This window comes from Ursus arctos, unplaced genomic scaffold (assembly GCF_023065955.2).
Source record: "Ursus arctos isolate Adak ecotype North America unplaced genomic scaffold, UrsArc2.0 scaffold_12, whole genome shotgun sequence".
In the NCBI taxonomy this organism is placed as follows: Eukaryota; Metazoa; Chordata; class Mammalia; order Carnivora; family Ursidae; genus Ursus; species Ursus arctos.
The window spans coordinates 51,040,535-51,055,333 of record NW_026622786.1 but is presented as its reverse complement, the minus strand read 5'-3'; the positions used below and the strand labels follow the sequence as shown (position 1 = coordinate 51,055,333).

The following is a 14,799-nucleotide window of genomic DNA, read 5'->3' as shown; positions in this document are numbered from 1 at the left end:
TAAAAAAACAACAACTAAGCATTATAATTTTGTATATTTTGGTGTTATATTTTGATAGGTAGAGCCTACATATGTGTTCTACTTCTCAGATGAGACAGATCATTTTAAATTAAACTGAGAAAAAAAGTACTGACAAAGCAGTTCACTTTCAGTAATCTGGGTTTTCCCAAATAGTGACATGTGAGCCAGTCATTTTGAATTGGACAGTTTTTGAGTTTCTCTTCAAGAATCTGAAATGTAGGTCAGGGCTTCGCTGACATTTCCATTTGCCTCGTTGCTGAAAATCTGGTGATTACTGATAAGCAGGCAGTGGGGAAGGAGGACATGACGCAGGCAACAAGGTAGCAACCTGGCTCTGAAGTGGAATTATGTGCTTCCAGCAAGTGGACAGGTAAAGAGACAATGATTACCTAAATACTTAAAAACACCTATATGTTCTTTTGGAAATACATGGGCCAGGTTGTTTTTTCTCATAATTTCTTGTGGTATGGCACATAGTGGCTACAGATGAAAGTTGGATCTAAAATACTGTCTGATATCACATCACTTTAAATAATAATTATTGCATATATTCTATCGGGTGAGTAGTTAACTTCCTACCAGGAACATGTTAAGCCTGGTTTTGCCTATTATTTATAAAGAGAAAACTTAATATTGCTAACACATTATAAAAGGGATTCCTATATTCATAGGGGTCATGGGGATCCCAGTTTTTAAAAAATGTTATCAGATGGGGCGCCTGGTTGGTTCAATCGGTTGAGTGCCTGACTCTTGATTTCGGCTCAAGTAGTGATCTCAGGGTCGTGGGATCGAGCCCCACATCAGGCTTTGCGCTCTGCATGGAGTCTGCTTCTCCCTCTCCCTCTGCTCATCCCCCCATCCCGTGCTCTCTCTCTCTCTCTCAAACAAATAAATAAAATCTTTAAGAAAAAAGTGTTATCAGATATTTTATGCTATATAATGAGTCATGATTTTGTTTTTCTATTTTATATGAAAGGCTCAGGTTTTATTAAACAGATAAAAATAACTAATGTTGGTTATTGAGTAACCGATTAAATAACGCAACTCTAATTGTAAACGAATGGCAATATTGTTTGGAATTTACATAACTGTTTCTTTTGAATTGTCCAAAGATGAAAAGGCTTTTTTAAATAAATTTAACTGGCGAGAGCACCTATGGCTTTGTCTCACTTCATCTTTCCTCATTTTGAATGCTTTCTTTCTGAAGCACTGCAATTTTTGGCTTTTCCCAAGCTTAACTCATCAAAGACCGATACTTCTGGAGCTTCTTAGGCACAGAAATCTGGCCAGGAGAATTTAGCATCGGGAGTTAAAGCAGGGTTTCTGATGAGAGAGACAAGATTAGAAGAAAGTGTATTTTATCAAGGGTCAAAATGTCCTACTAACGTAATTCATAGTGACTTTCGAAGAGTACAAAAGGTAACTCTTTTGCTTTACTTCTCTCTCTGTATTACACCTCCTCACACACCACTGACTTTTCTTTGTTTCCTCTTCCCTTCCATTCTCCCCTTTCTCTTTTCTTCCATCCTTCCTTCTTTTCTTCCTATTGAAATGGTCTCATCAAAGGCAATAATAACAGGAAAAAACATAAGGCCTTTTATTATTGTTATTTTATTAAAATATAGCAATTTAAACATTTTTCATATTTTTTTCTTTTCTAGAGGGCAACAAAGAGCTTTTACCTGGTTTCAGGAATGAATCAGGTCACAATTCAATGGGATGTGATAATAGCTCTTTACATATTCTTCAACTGGTGTCATGGAGGTATAGTATTTTTAGTACCTATTGTTACTTTTTGTTCAAAAAAATGTTGAGTGTTTGTTATTTTCAAGGCATTATGCTAAGATCTCTGAAGAATCAACAATTATTAGATTGGGAAAAACTACATGCACATAAAAATTATATGCATGAATGAAATAAGAGTCCAACCTCCCTCCTAATGGCAGGAATCTTTTCTCAAGCATCCCTAAGGAACAAACCTCTAACTCATATATGAACATTTCCATGAAGAAGCTAATTATTCTGAGTTGGCATGTTCTATCTTTGAACTGTTACAACTGTTACATGATAATGCATCAAACATTTGGATTTAATTCAACTCCACAAACCATTTGTTGACAGTTACTATGTGTCAGGCACTATGCTAACCCTTTTATTCCTCACAACTTTGTACAATAATATTGTGCTATTATCATTCCCATCTTACAATTCACACAAACATCTGGCACTGTTACAGATACAGGCGTAAGCAGCTTTGAGGAATCCAGGAAGGGGATCATCAGAAATTCAGGCAGGATAGCTGTTAGCGTTTGAGAGTTTCTACAGAGGGCTTTGTGTCCTGGGCAGTTGGCAAAAATTCATTTATCGGGAGACAAGCAACATCAAAGTAGGTTTCTAGACTTTGTAGAAAGCTTTGCAAAGACATTAGAGACCCTCAAGCTGTCCATTAGAAATTATCTTACAGGGACGCCTGGGTGGCTTAGTTTGTTAAGCATCTGCTTTATGCACAGGTCATGAGTCCTGGGATCGAGCCCTGCATCAGGCACCCTGCTCAGCAGGAAGTCTGCTTCTCCCTCTCCCCTTCACCCCGCTCATGCTCTCTCTCTCTCTCAAATAAATAAATAAAATCTTAAAAAAGAGATAAAAGAAATTATTTTATATATTATTGTTCAATCTATGAATAGTTTTAATAGCATCCAGACTACATTTTTTCCAAGTTCCCCTTTTTAAATAGCTCTGCTGAAATTTAAAAAAATCTTTAGAAAAGTTTTACATTCCTCTGATCAATCTACTAATCCTATTAAAAATGAAATTAACATATTTGTGTAACTTATTCTTACACAATCTGTGTTGATTCCCACTAATTACTGATTTTTTTTAGGTACTGAGAAATCATTGACTTACTAATTTATTCCTGAATGTAGTAAAGCTCAGTGGTCCAAAGTTTCTGGGGTTCTTCTTTATTCTATTTTTGAAAACCAGAACAACATTTGTTCAAATCTGAAGTCTTCTGACTTTTTTATATTCGCTATGTTTTTCAAACACTACTCATAATAATTCCATGATAGTATTCACATATTTTTTAAAGTCCTAGAGATTCAGTTTGTCTAAACTTGAATTGTTGACCTTATTTAAAGCAGTTGGAGCTTTCTTAAAACTTCCTTTTCATGTCTTTGGCTTTGATGTTCTCTTAATAATGATGGAATTATTTTATCAGTACTTCAACATTTAAATACTTATAATTTATGCATAAATGTTCATTATGTAAATGGAATATTCAATTACAATTGTATTATACAAGTTAATTCTTTAAGCATTGAAGTCTAAAGACCTTTTAAAATCAAATACTTGCCTTTATCACTATTTTGATAAGATTTTAAGATATTTTAATGCAAGTATTTCCAGAAAAAGACAATAATAAATTTTCCTTGATGAGAATTTAATTTAACTGATATTGCATTGCACTGTCATTTGAGCATATGAAAATGACTTTAAATTATTATTTTGGGTTATGAAAGTAATACATTCATTATATAATCTTTAAAACACAGAAGAATGTAATTAAAAATGAAAAAATTAGTCTAACACACAGAGATTATCATTGTTAATATCTTAGTGTGTTTCTCTTCATTCATCTATTTCTGATATTAAGCCTATATTAAATATGTTGTTCTACAATTTGCTTTTTAACAAAATATATTCAGAACATTTTCCCATATTATTAACTTAATGACGAATTTTAAGTGGTTATCAAGCAATAAATTTTTGTCATTAGTATGATTTTATTCATTAAACTCATAATTTTCTTTTTTTTTTAAAGATTTCATTTATTTGAGAGAGGGAGAGAGCACAAGCAGGGTGAAGGGCAGAGGGAGAGAGAGAAGCAGGCTCCTCACTGAGCAGGGAGCCTGATGCGGGACTCGATCCCAGGACCCTGAGATCATGACCTGCTGAAGGCAGACACAACCAACTGAGCCACCCAGGAGCCCCTAAACTCATAATTTTCTGATAAAAGTAGCCATTATCTACAGAACAATGAACTACTGATTGAGTAGCTAGAGAATGGGGTTTGGATTCTGCAGTGCCAAGTGTTATTTCTAACCTTACCTTTGAAAAATGGCATAGCCTCATAATGCCTCAGTTCTCTACTTTAAAATAGGAGAGCTAATTATATTTCCTCTTAGAGTAGCTAAAGGCTGACTCTAGTTTTGTCCCATGTTGCTGAGCATCAACAGACGTACAGTAAAAGCACATTATAATAAACTAATCAGTTAAAAGATAGTTAGTCCTAAAACTTTTTTCCAATGAAAATCATTTAGTTAATAGAAAAGAAAATTTAAATGCAACAGCATATTCTTTTGAATCTCTTGTCTTAATGTTTTACATGGAATTTTTAAAATTTTATCTATTTGTTTCCAGGAATTACAAATATAAACTGCTCTGGCCACATCTGGGTAGAACCAGCCACAATTTTTAAGATGGGTATGAATATCTCTATATACTGTCAAGCAGCAATTAAGAACTGCCAACCAAGGAAACTTTATTTTTATAAAAATGGCATCAAAGAAAGATTTCAAGTCACAAGAATTAACAAAACGACAGCTCGGCTTTGGTATAACAACTTTCTGGAGCCACATGCTTCTATGTACTGCACTGCTGAATGTCCTGGATATTTTCAAGAGACACTGATATGTGGAAAAGACATTTCTGCTGGATGTAAGTGTTGGGATGCATTCAAAATTCAAATGAAAGCTAATCTAGCAAGCTAGTCTAAAATCTTGTCGGGGCGCCTAGGTGGCTCAGTCGGTTGGGCGTTTGCCTTCAGCTCAGGTCATGATCCCAGGGTCCTGGGATCCAGCCCTGAGTAGGGTACCCTGTTCAACGGGGAGGTTAGGTTCCCTGCTCAGTGGGGGGGCCTGCTTTTCCGTCTTCCTCTGCTTGCCACTCTGTTTGTGTTCTCTCTCTCTTTCTGTCAAATGAGTAAATAACTAAAATCTTTTAAAAAATTAAAAAATAAAACATTTTCTAAAAATAGACAAATTAATATAATTTACTTCTTGTATTAGTTTAATATAGGAATTGCAAACCTAAATGCTTCCAGGGGCCAGGTTGGTAAACTATGAATCAAGGAGGCTGGTAGGATCTGTGCAGAGAGGAAAGCACATAGATGATCTACTGGGGACAGCCACTGCCCAGCTCTATCATTTATGAGATCCCATATTCCTAAATTTTTTGACTCTTTAAAAGAAGACAGAAATATAGATTTTCAATGTAAACTCCACAAATTTTTTAATGTTGCAGATGCACTCAAAAAACAAAAGTTTAGGGGTGCCTGGGTGGCTCAGTCATTAAGCGTCTGCCTTCAGCTCAGGGCATGATCCTAGGGTCCTGGGATCGAGCCCCACATTGGGCTCCTTCTCTGGGAGCCTGCTTCTTCCTCTCCCATTCCCCCTGCCTGTGTTCCCTCTCTTGCTGGCTATCTTTCTCTCTGTCAAATAAATAAATAAAATCTTTAAAAAAACACACACACAAAATTTTAACACCAGCCTGCCCAAACAGCACACATGAGGAACAGGGTCCTCAGATTTTAAGTGTTGTTCTTTTCATCTGCTCTGCATTTATGTTTTTTATTTATTTCCTTTCCAAACTAATATCATCCACCTTGAAGTGGATCTCATCAAGAAATTTTGAGGCTAAGATTTAGGGAGAAAAAATAATTGCAAAACTAGCTTTGTGTTCCTGCTATACTTCTTACTGGCTGTTAACCTGTCCGAGCCTTGATTCCATGTCTGTGAAATGAAGCCAGTTATACCAGCTATAGTAAGCACCAAATTTTAATAAACTATTTGAAAATATATTACACACTTTAAAGTACAACACCAGTGTGCCCAAACCCTTAAAATTGCATGCTTTTGATAAAACATGAGGAGATTCTGACATAATTCCCTGCTCCTAATCCCACTGTCCCAAATGTGAATCATTTTTTGTTACTGTAAATATTAAGAAAAAAATTAGGGGTTGCCTGGGGGTCTCAGTTGGTTAAGCGGCTGCCTTTGGCTCAGGTCATGATCTCAAGGTGCTGGGATCAAGCCCCACATAGGGCTCCCTGCTCAGAGGGGAATCTGCTTCTCCCTCTGCCTCTCCTTCTGCCCCTCCACCTGCTCGCTTGTGCACAGGCTTTCTCTCCCTTTCTAAAATAAATAAAATATTGAAAAAAAGAAAAAGAAAAATCACTTTCATCTTAAAAATACCTGCCAAATTCAATTTGTATTTATAGTATTCTGAAGATTTGTAAGCTATCATAGTAATATGAGCTCACTTGTATAATTATATACTTAATTCTTGGTTCTGGTATTACGAGAAATAGGTCAATAAATTCAGCACGGTTTTAACCCACAGATTCATTCCCTAGAGCATCTGGATCCAATTTCAGTGAAGAAAGATAGAGGGCTTTGGGATCTTTGTCATGCTCCCTTCATTCATACTTTTGACAATCAAATATGAGTTCTTATTCTTCCTCATCTCTAGACCTTAACTAGCAAGAGCAAGACCACCTGGTGGTCACCACTTGCCCCTAGAGTGGACACCTGAGAAGCCAGAGGCTTCCTTGTTCTAAATAAGGCCATTGTACTTAATTCTGGGAACCTGATCTTGCATGATTTTCAAAACAAAGAAGAGCTACTGGAGGTGGTAGAGGTGAATTGAGGAAGGAGAGGAGTAAGTTTTGGGGTCAAAGAACAAAGTTGGCCAACTCATGCCTTAAATTGATAATAGCATACTAAACTTGCCCTAAATTATGGGAACTGAAGGCACAGGCAGATATCTTAATCTGATGTATGAGGACGCCTTAGCTTGTCCACATCCTCAGGAAACATAAATAACAATGCTTAAATATTTTACTATTTATCCTTTGCGGGTGGAGGTGGGGTGTTGAGAGAAGACACAATTTCTTTGGAGGGCAAATAAGCAATTTTCACAGTTATGGGGAAAGGTCAGCTTTTAATTTAAGCCAGAGGAAGAAAGGAGGCAAAAGAAGTATGCCTCCTTCCTTGGGTTGCAATTTGAGCGACAAATTACCCCCAATAGCTCTTCCAGTGCTGGCTGAGGGCCTCTATTCCCAAACGCAACCCCCAGGCCATGTTCAGGGTCAGAGAACAGCCTTTGCTCCCCTCCTGGGACAATATCATAGAAGAATTTAGATTCTCTGCTGCTGGCTGCTTAGAAAGAACACCACTCTTTCCATTTATTTACCTTGTTATTTAACTTCTTACAGAGGGCTCTGGTTATGAGTGTGAAATTGTAACTGCCAGGTAAGAATTGACTCTAACTCTTGGACCCAAGAACCCCATGTTCTTGGGCTCTGCATTCTTAGCAAACAAAGCTTCCTATTTAAGTAGGTCAAAAAAAGGTTTTTGAGGGTTTTTGTGGTACTCTAGAAATCAGACTGCTTTCACTGGGTTCCTTTGATCACACGGTATTTGTCCTGTGAGTTTTACTATGTTAACTTATCACCACTGTTTTGAATCAAATGATTATGTGTATTTTTTTTAAGACTGGAAACAAATCATAAAAGAGAGAGAAAATAAATGAGTCAGTGCTTTCCCTGAAGAGAAATCCAAATATGTTTAAAAGCTTCTGTACTTTAATATGTAATTTGTGAAATATGAACTATTATTATCACAATTTCCATTTTTAGTCATCCTTTTAAACACTTCCTAGAATCTCATCTGTGGTTAAATGTACACATATTATGGGAAGTTTATTTTATCAGTTCCACACCAATCATGAGATAAAAATACTACATGATGTCTTTATTCATTTAAAAATACCAAATTAAAGTAAACCCTACATGGAACAGTCTGTTTCCACTTAATCATTTATTCAAAAGCTTAAATATATTTGACTTAAATTTTGACCATCTTTGACCTCTACTTATAGTGAGGAAAGCAGACTTTTTATCCAACAAAAGCCCCTGAATATTTGTCTTTAACGTTGCGATCTAGTATAATTCCTGGCACAATTAGGCTGGCCTGAGCTCTCCTTGGGAAAGGAATTGCAGTGATCTTTGTCAGAAGCATAACGCCTCTGTGCGTTTTAAATTCTCCTCATTATCATTTTATTATGCAAGCCAATCAAATTATGAGATAAACTTTCCTGAGTGGTTGCCACGCACCAAAAATATTTTAAATGCTAGAAATTCAAAAAGAGGGACTCTACCTTCAAGAAACTCTCAGTAGAAAATGATCCTTGGCTAGGCTCTGAATTAGCAAGAAATCTGGCCAGTGATTAGTAAATGCTCCAATAACAGGGGAGGGATGGGATTGGTAGGAAAAAGCAAACACATAAACCTCATCCTTGTATGTTTCAGGGTACTCTCTGATACCTGGCTGTACAGCGGGTTTTCATCCTTGATGTTGGATAAACTGGCAATGAGATTAGCAACAACCCGGTCTTATTCTCACAACTGTACTCATACTACCATCTTTACATACTTCACGTTAACAAATATTGCACTTATTTGCATGTGTGTATATAATGTTTGATCTTTTGCAAAGTTAATTAACCATGAGGCATTTATAACCCTGAATATTCATTCTATATAGAATGCTCTGGAATAACATAGCCCAAAAGATTGACCATTGTCTTTTATGATGGCCAAATCAATGGCACTCTATCTAAAACCAGAGGGGAAAAATAACTTTAGCACAAATCACCGTAATCAGTGAGGGATCACAACTCAATCAATATTCAAAATGACTCAAGTTTATGTTTCCAGACCTACCTCCTTTAAGACTCAAATAAAACTTAAATATTTCTTTTCACTTATTTGGAGTCCAGTTTCTCCCCATTGTAACCAAAATGTTTCAAAGTACTTTCGTATGTTCTTACTGCTTGAAATTGTTTTTTAATTGTAAAATCAAATTGGATACAAGAGAAGGTTTTTAAAAATTTAGACCAGCAGAAAGGAAATACCCATCATTTCTATAATTCCACAATCTCACTACTAACAATCCCTCTTTAATTACTTTGAAATATGTCTTTCAAGTTTTAGTTTCTCTCTCTCTTTCCCTTTCTCCTTCTCTCTCCTCCTTCCCAAACCCTCTCTCTGTCTCCCTCTCAAATGAGATCTCTATATTACACTGTTTTGCAACCTGCATTTTTCACTTTATCATATGGCCAGAATTTCCTTAATTAAACATATTTCTAGTACTTTCCAGAGGCTAGATACTTAAATTATCGTCTACATCTTTGTTTTGGGATATATTTTAGGAGTGTATTACAGTTTACTTACATATGCTGCAGAAGTCATACTCAATGGTGACTGCACAGATATCTCGGAATTTGTTGATTAGAAAGTCACTAATGACCATAGCAACAGTGGTTTTGATGGAATTGTGGGTCTGAATCTTGATTGTCTGGGGTCCAAGAGCGAATGGGAGCTGAAGTAAAAGACCAATATAATATAGGACCCTTAGTTTAGCTGTTAAGAAAAGGAGATACAGCGGTAGATGAAGAGAGAGGATTTAAGGAGTGATTTTTTTTTTTTTTTTTGGATGGGAGAAACTCGATCACATTAGTATCCCCAAAGGAGTGGAGAATATAGCAAAGTATTACGAAGGAGAGTAGTATTGCTTGATGGCAAAGTAGGTTGTTAGGTGAGGTGGTAGGGATTGAATGAGGGAGGTACTGAGTGCTGATTGGGATGTTTTCCTAAATAAAATGGAAAGTTTATCAACTAACTACTTTATAAAGAAGTTTATGTTTCTAGGGTGGCTCCTAAGTGATACATTTTGTTGCAGATCCACCAGACGTTCCTGACAAGGTAACCTGTGTCATTTATGAATATTCAGGCAACATGACTTGTACCTGGAACTCCGGGAAGCCCACCTACATAGACACAAAGTATGTGGTGTACGTGAAGAGGTAGGTTCCTGCAACAGTTTAACATGAGCAATTGCACTCCAGTCCAGCCAGTGTTCTGCCTCCAGCAAGGATCCCCCAAAAAATGAGTCTTAAACAGTAAACGTACACTGATTACCCCCAACTCCCTAATTATCATCAGTGAAGCTACCCCAACCCTTTTTGGGCCATTCATATTTTCATTCTCTGAGACAATGCGTTCTATAAACATTCTGTCCTTTAATTCATTAGTATATAACGGGGGGCAGGGACCTAATGGCAATACAGCACGGAATAGTTTTAAAAAGACCTTTGCTTTCATCCCAGCTCTATCCTCTTACTAGTGTTTAGGCAATTTGGTCAACCTCTCCAAATTGCTTTTCTTTGATCTTTAAAACGGGTATAAGAATAGAACCTAATACACAGGTTTATTCTAATCATCAGTGGAATTTGGCTTTTCAAGCATGTAGCACAGCGCCAGGTCCACCATTAGCACTAAATTCATGGAAGCCATTAGTTATTAATAATGATCTCCAAATCTTAAATTTGGTGTCTGTACAGGCTGACCATCTTTTCTGGTTTGTCTGAGACTACGGAAGTTCCCAGGACCCAGGACTTTCAGTTTTAAAACTGAAAGTAATAACTGAGCGAAAGTGATAATTTTCTATGTGGAGTCCAGGAGAGCTTTCAGGAAATACTCTTTTGTTACATTCTTAACAATAACCAGACTTCAGGAGCCAAGATGTCCAGCCAGCCCAAATCTCTTAAGTTTTATGCTTACAGATAAATGGTTGATCGTAAAAGTTGTACTACTTTGTAGTAAATTAAATTGGGAAAACATGTATGCTTGTTCAGAAATGGCAAAATAGGAAAAGGTTGATAAAAAAATCCCCTTCCCTCCAATGTACATAGCTGAATTCTTTCTTTGTTACGCTTAGACTATATTCATGTATATTAGTCTGTTTTGGAATCCTCTGTTATTGTTAAAAGTTGGAAATAAAACCACTGATTAAAAAAAAAGGTATGGGCAAATTGGGCTAAGTTGGTCATCCATCCATGTTTCTCATTTTGTTTAGTTTATTTGTTTTTTAAAGAATGCCTTCAATAGTGTAATTGAAGTATACATTTTTCTGTTTGTAACTCTCAAAAAAATCCCCAAACTACTTATTTTTTAAAAAGCATTTATGGGGCCCTTACTATTTGCCAAGCATTTGGCCAAAAGCTTTATATGTGCTACTTCATTTAATCCCTTATACAGCCTTGTGAGGTACATAGGATTATTTTTCTGATTTTTGTAGACAAGGTGACTGATGCTCGGTGGGGTTAGGTGATACATCAGGGCCACACAGCTACAGAGAGGGAGAGGTGGGATTTGAAATGGCCTGACTGCCTTCTTCCCAATCTCGTTACCTTCTGCTGACATGGTTTAATAGTTATAGTAAAAGAGAATAATCTTCCAATCTCTCTCTCTCTCTCTCTCTCTCTCTCTCTCTCTCTCTCTCCACCTATGATGTACTCAGAATAACTGTGATTAAGTGAAACATAAAAAGTAACACCTCTTCATTCAAGAAATTCTGTGTAGAAACTGGGCAGATTTTATGAATACATTGCTAAGCCTGCAGTTACCAGCTACATGCCACGGGCAAGGCGCTCACACCTTTCATTCTAAGCAGGGGTTAGACAGAGGCAAGGTCAGGTATCAAAGAGATGATGGAAACATGGAAATTAGGCATAGGTCATGTTGTCAGGTGCACTACATCTTCAATCCTCAGCTCTACCTTGTGAAGTAACTATTATTACTGTCCCCGTCTTAACACTACTCATATTACCTCTCCAAAGTCACTTAGCTAAGATGGTAAGGGAGCCAGGGTTCTAACACAGGTCTGAGACTTAACCACTTACCTTTTGTCTCTAGGGTAAAGTAGTCCTTTCCAGATGAAAAGAGGATAAGAAAACTTAAGAGTCTCCTTGTAAGGTCAACTTTAGGAATTAAAATGAAGGCAGTATGGGAGCAACCCCCACAGTGCAATCTCACAGAAAAGCTAGATAGTGCCTGATTGACAGAGAAAGCATAGTGCCTTGAGGATTTTTGCTATCTCCTGGGACTCTTACTACCGCCTGGGCCCAACTGCTCTTTGTTGGTTGGTTATTTTTCTTCTTTTTAATATAACAGCTTTATAGAGTATAATTCACATACTATACAATTCACTTTATTTAAAGTATAGCATTCAATGATTTTAGTATATTCACAGAGTTGTGCAACCATCACCACAATTTTAGAACATTTTCTTATGCCAAAAGTAAACTGTATCCATTGGTAGTCACCCCATTTCCCTCAACTTTCCCATCCTGAGGCATCCTCTGGGGATTTGCCTACTCTGGATACTTCATATAAAAAGAGTCATACAATACGTGGTCTTTTGTGACTGGCTCTTTACTTAGCACGGAGATTTCAAGGTTCATTCATGGTCTAGCATGTATAAGTACTGCATCCCTTTTTATGGCCAAATAATGCATGAATATATCACATTTACTTTATCCATTCGTTAGTTGATGGACATTTGGGCTGTTTCCACTTCATGGCTATTATGAGTAATGCTTCTGAGATATTCACGTACAAGATTTTCGGTAGACACAGGTTTTCATTTCTCTTGGGCATATACTTAGGAATAGAATTGCTGGGTCATATGTTAATTCTGTTTAGCCTTTTGAGGAACTGCCATACTGTTTTCTAAAACAATGCACTATTTTACATTCCCACTAGGAGTATATGAAGATTCCAACTTCTCCACATTCTTGCCAATACTTATTATTATCTTACTGGTTATTGCCAACCTAGTGGGTATGAGTTAATTCTTTCAGGTCCCACTTACTTGCCTTCTCAGGTTCCTGACAATAAAATTGCATTATAAATTTGGAACAAGCATGCCACAATTTGAGAAGATATATTTGTTGAACAAAAACTTGCCAACCGTCACCTAATTTCCTATTTAGTATCATAAAAAAATGTCCTCCAAATATTTTGACTATTTATTATAGATTTTTCTTAAAATCCATTAATGCATTCAGTTACATATATTTAAATCACTTACACATGGCTTTTTTGAGAAACACATCTAGCTTATAAAGTGAGAAATACCTGTAGTAGTTACAAGTATTGAGATTGTTCTCAGTACTCAAAAAGTCACCTTGAAAGTATTAAGAATACATTTATTAAAAGAGCATGCTTTCAGAACTATCCATTGGAAAGAACAGGCGGGGGGGGGGTGTGTGTGTCAAGTTTTACTTTTGATTTCAGTTCTGAGATTTATCAGTTAGGTATCTTTTATGATGCAAATATCAGAAAACCTAAGTGCAGTGACTTAAACACATGGGGCTTTACTTATATCAGAAGCCATAGTGGTAGGAATTACAGAGCTGGCATCATTACTCACTGATATCCCAAAGGCTTTTTCTACCTTTCTCCTCTACGAGCTTCAGTGTGTTGGCCTAAATCCTCAGAAGCTGCACCTGTAGGCTTCTCATTTGAGTCCCAGACAGGAAAAGCGGTGAAGGAAAAAGAACGTCCCCCCACGGACTTCCACTGGCACTTCATTGGCCAGAACTGGGTTACATGTCTCCTCTATCTGATGGGAAGCTAGGAGAAGGGCATTGTTGATAGAATCTAGCACTGTCATCTAACAGTAGCTGCCATAATTTCTAGCTGTGTGTTCTTGGAAAAGTTATTTAGCTTTGCCAAGCCGTAGCTTTCTGTGAAATGAGGATAACCATACTGGGTGTTCCAAAGTTTATAAGAACACGAACTATAAAAAATGACTTGCAAATCGGAAACGCTTAAAAACAGCAACAAAAAGGCAGAGTATTATGGCAACACTCAGGGCCAACATCCTAGGCTTGTTTGATTTGTTCTTACATCAAAACCTGACTGATTTGGGTGAGGAGATTAACATAAGGCCATTAAATAATGACCATTTGCAGGATATTATAAACAATAATTTTACGTACATTATTTTCAAGTAACAGTAATTTTAAGCAGATGAATATCTAGAAAGAGATGTTTAAATGCACTCTGAAAGTAAGACTTTCCTGGGAAAAAATAAGAAAGACTAATTTTTTAGCTGTTGTGTGTATGTCAATAGTAAACTCATTCATTTAGACTAGGAATGTAAACTCAATATGGGCAAGAATTTTTGTTTCGTTCACTGCTGTACCACTTGAGCCTAGAATGGTGCCTGGTGCATTGTAACTGCTCAATTAATATTTATTGAGTGATTATTCTGATAAGTAGAAATAGACATTTCCTGCATTCTCCCTTCAGTCTAGTTAAATAATAATAATACAAAGTCTTACCTATTGGAAAAATTTTCACCATATTTTCTGAAATCCTATTAGAAAAATTTTCACCATATTTTCTGAAATCTAAATAACAGTCAAACTCAGACAAACCTAACCCATATTCTGAATTAAGTCCAGATTAATGGAATTTTGTCATATTTTTAAAAGGACCTAAAAGATGTGAAGGATTAGCATAAAAATGAATATTCTCCTGCAACAAATTCAAAGAATGAGCTCCTATAAGCACAAATTGGAAAAGGGAATAAACATCTGTTCATCTTACAATTAATTAAAAACACACCAACGAGTTGAAAAAATTAGAGAAAAGAAAGTTAATTTTTCTAACTATCAAAAAAGTCTTTCCCCCCAGGGAAAAGTTTGTGGTTGGGGTAGTTTAAAAAGGGTATTCTAGATCCTTGGTTCTTAGGGTATTTTCCACTTTGGCAGACAGGTAGAGAGATCAGCATTTGCAAGGTTTCACTTCCAACCCATGCGGTTCTGTTTTCCAGTGAAATATAGGAAAGGTGTTTTACCTCAGTCCAC

The 14,799-nt window shown here is 36.6% G+C and overlaps 1 protein-coding gene across 1 annotated transcript in view; it reads left to right on the top strand.

Moving 5' to 3' along the window:
- Nucleotides 1-306: 306 nt before the first annotated feature.
- The window catches only part of IL23R (interleukin 23 receptor), a 56,606-nt gene continuing 42,113 nt past the window's right edge, over nucleotides 307-14,799 (top strand). Inside the window, exons 1-4 of the mRNA XM_026497852.4 lie at nucleotides 307-391; nucleotides 1,683-1,785; nucleotides 4,441-4,737; nucleotides 9,822-9,945. Of these exons, the coding sequence (XP_026353637.1) occupies nucleotides 1,716-1,785; nucleotides 4,441-4,737; nucleotides 9,822-9,945 (491 nt within the window). The 5' untranslated portion in view covers nucleotides 307-391; nucleotides 1,683-1,715. The remainder of the gene's footprint in view (nucleotides 392-1,682; nucleotides 1,786-4,440; nucleotides 4,738-9,821; nucleotides 9,946-14,799) is intronic.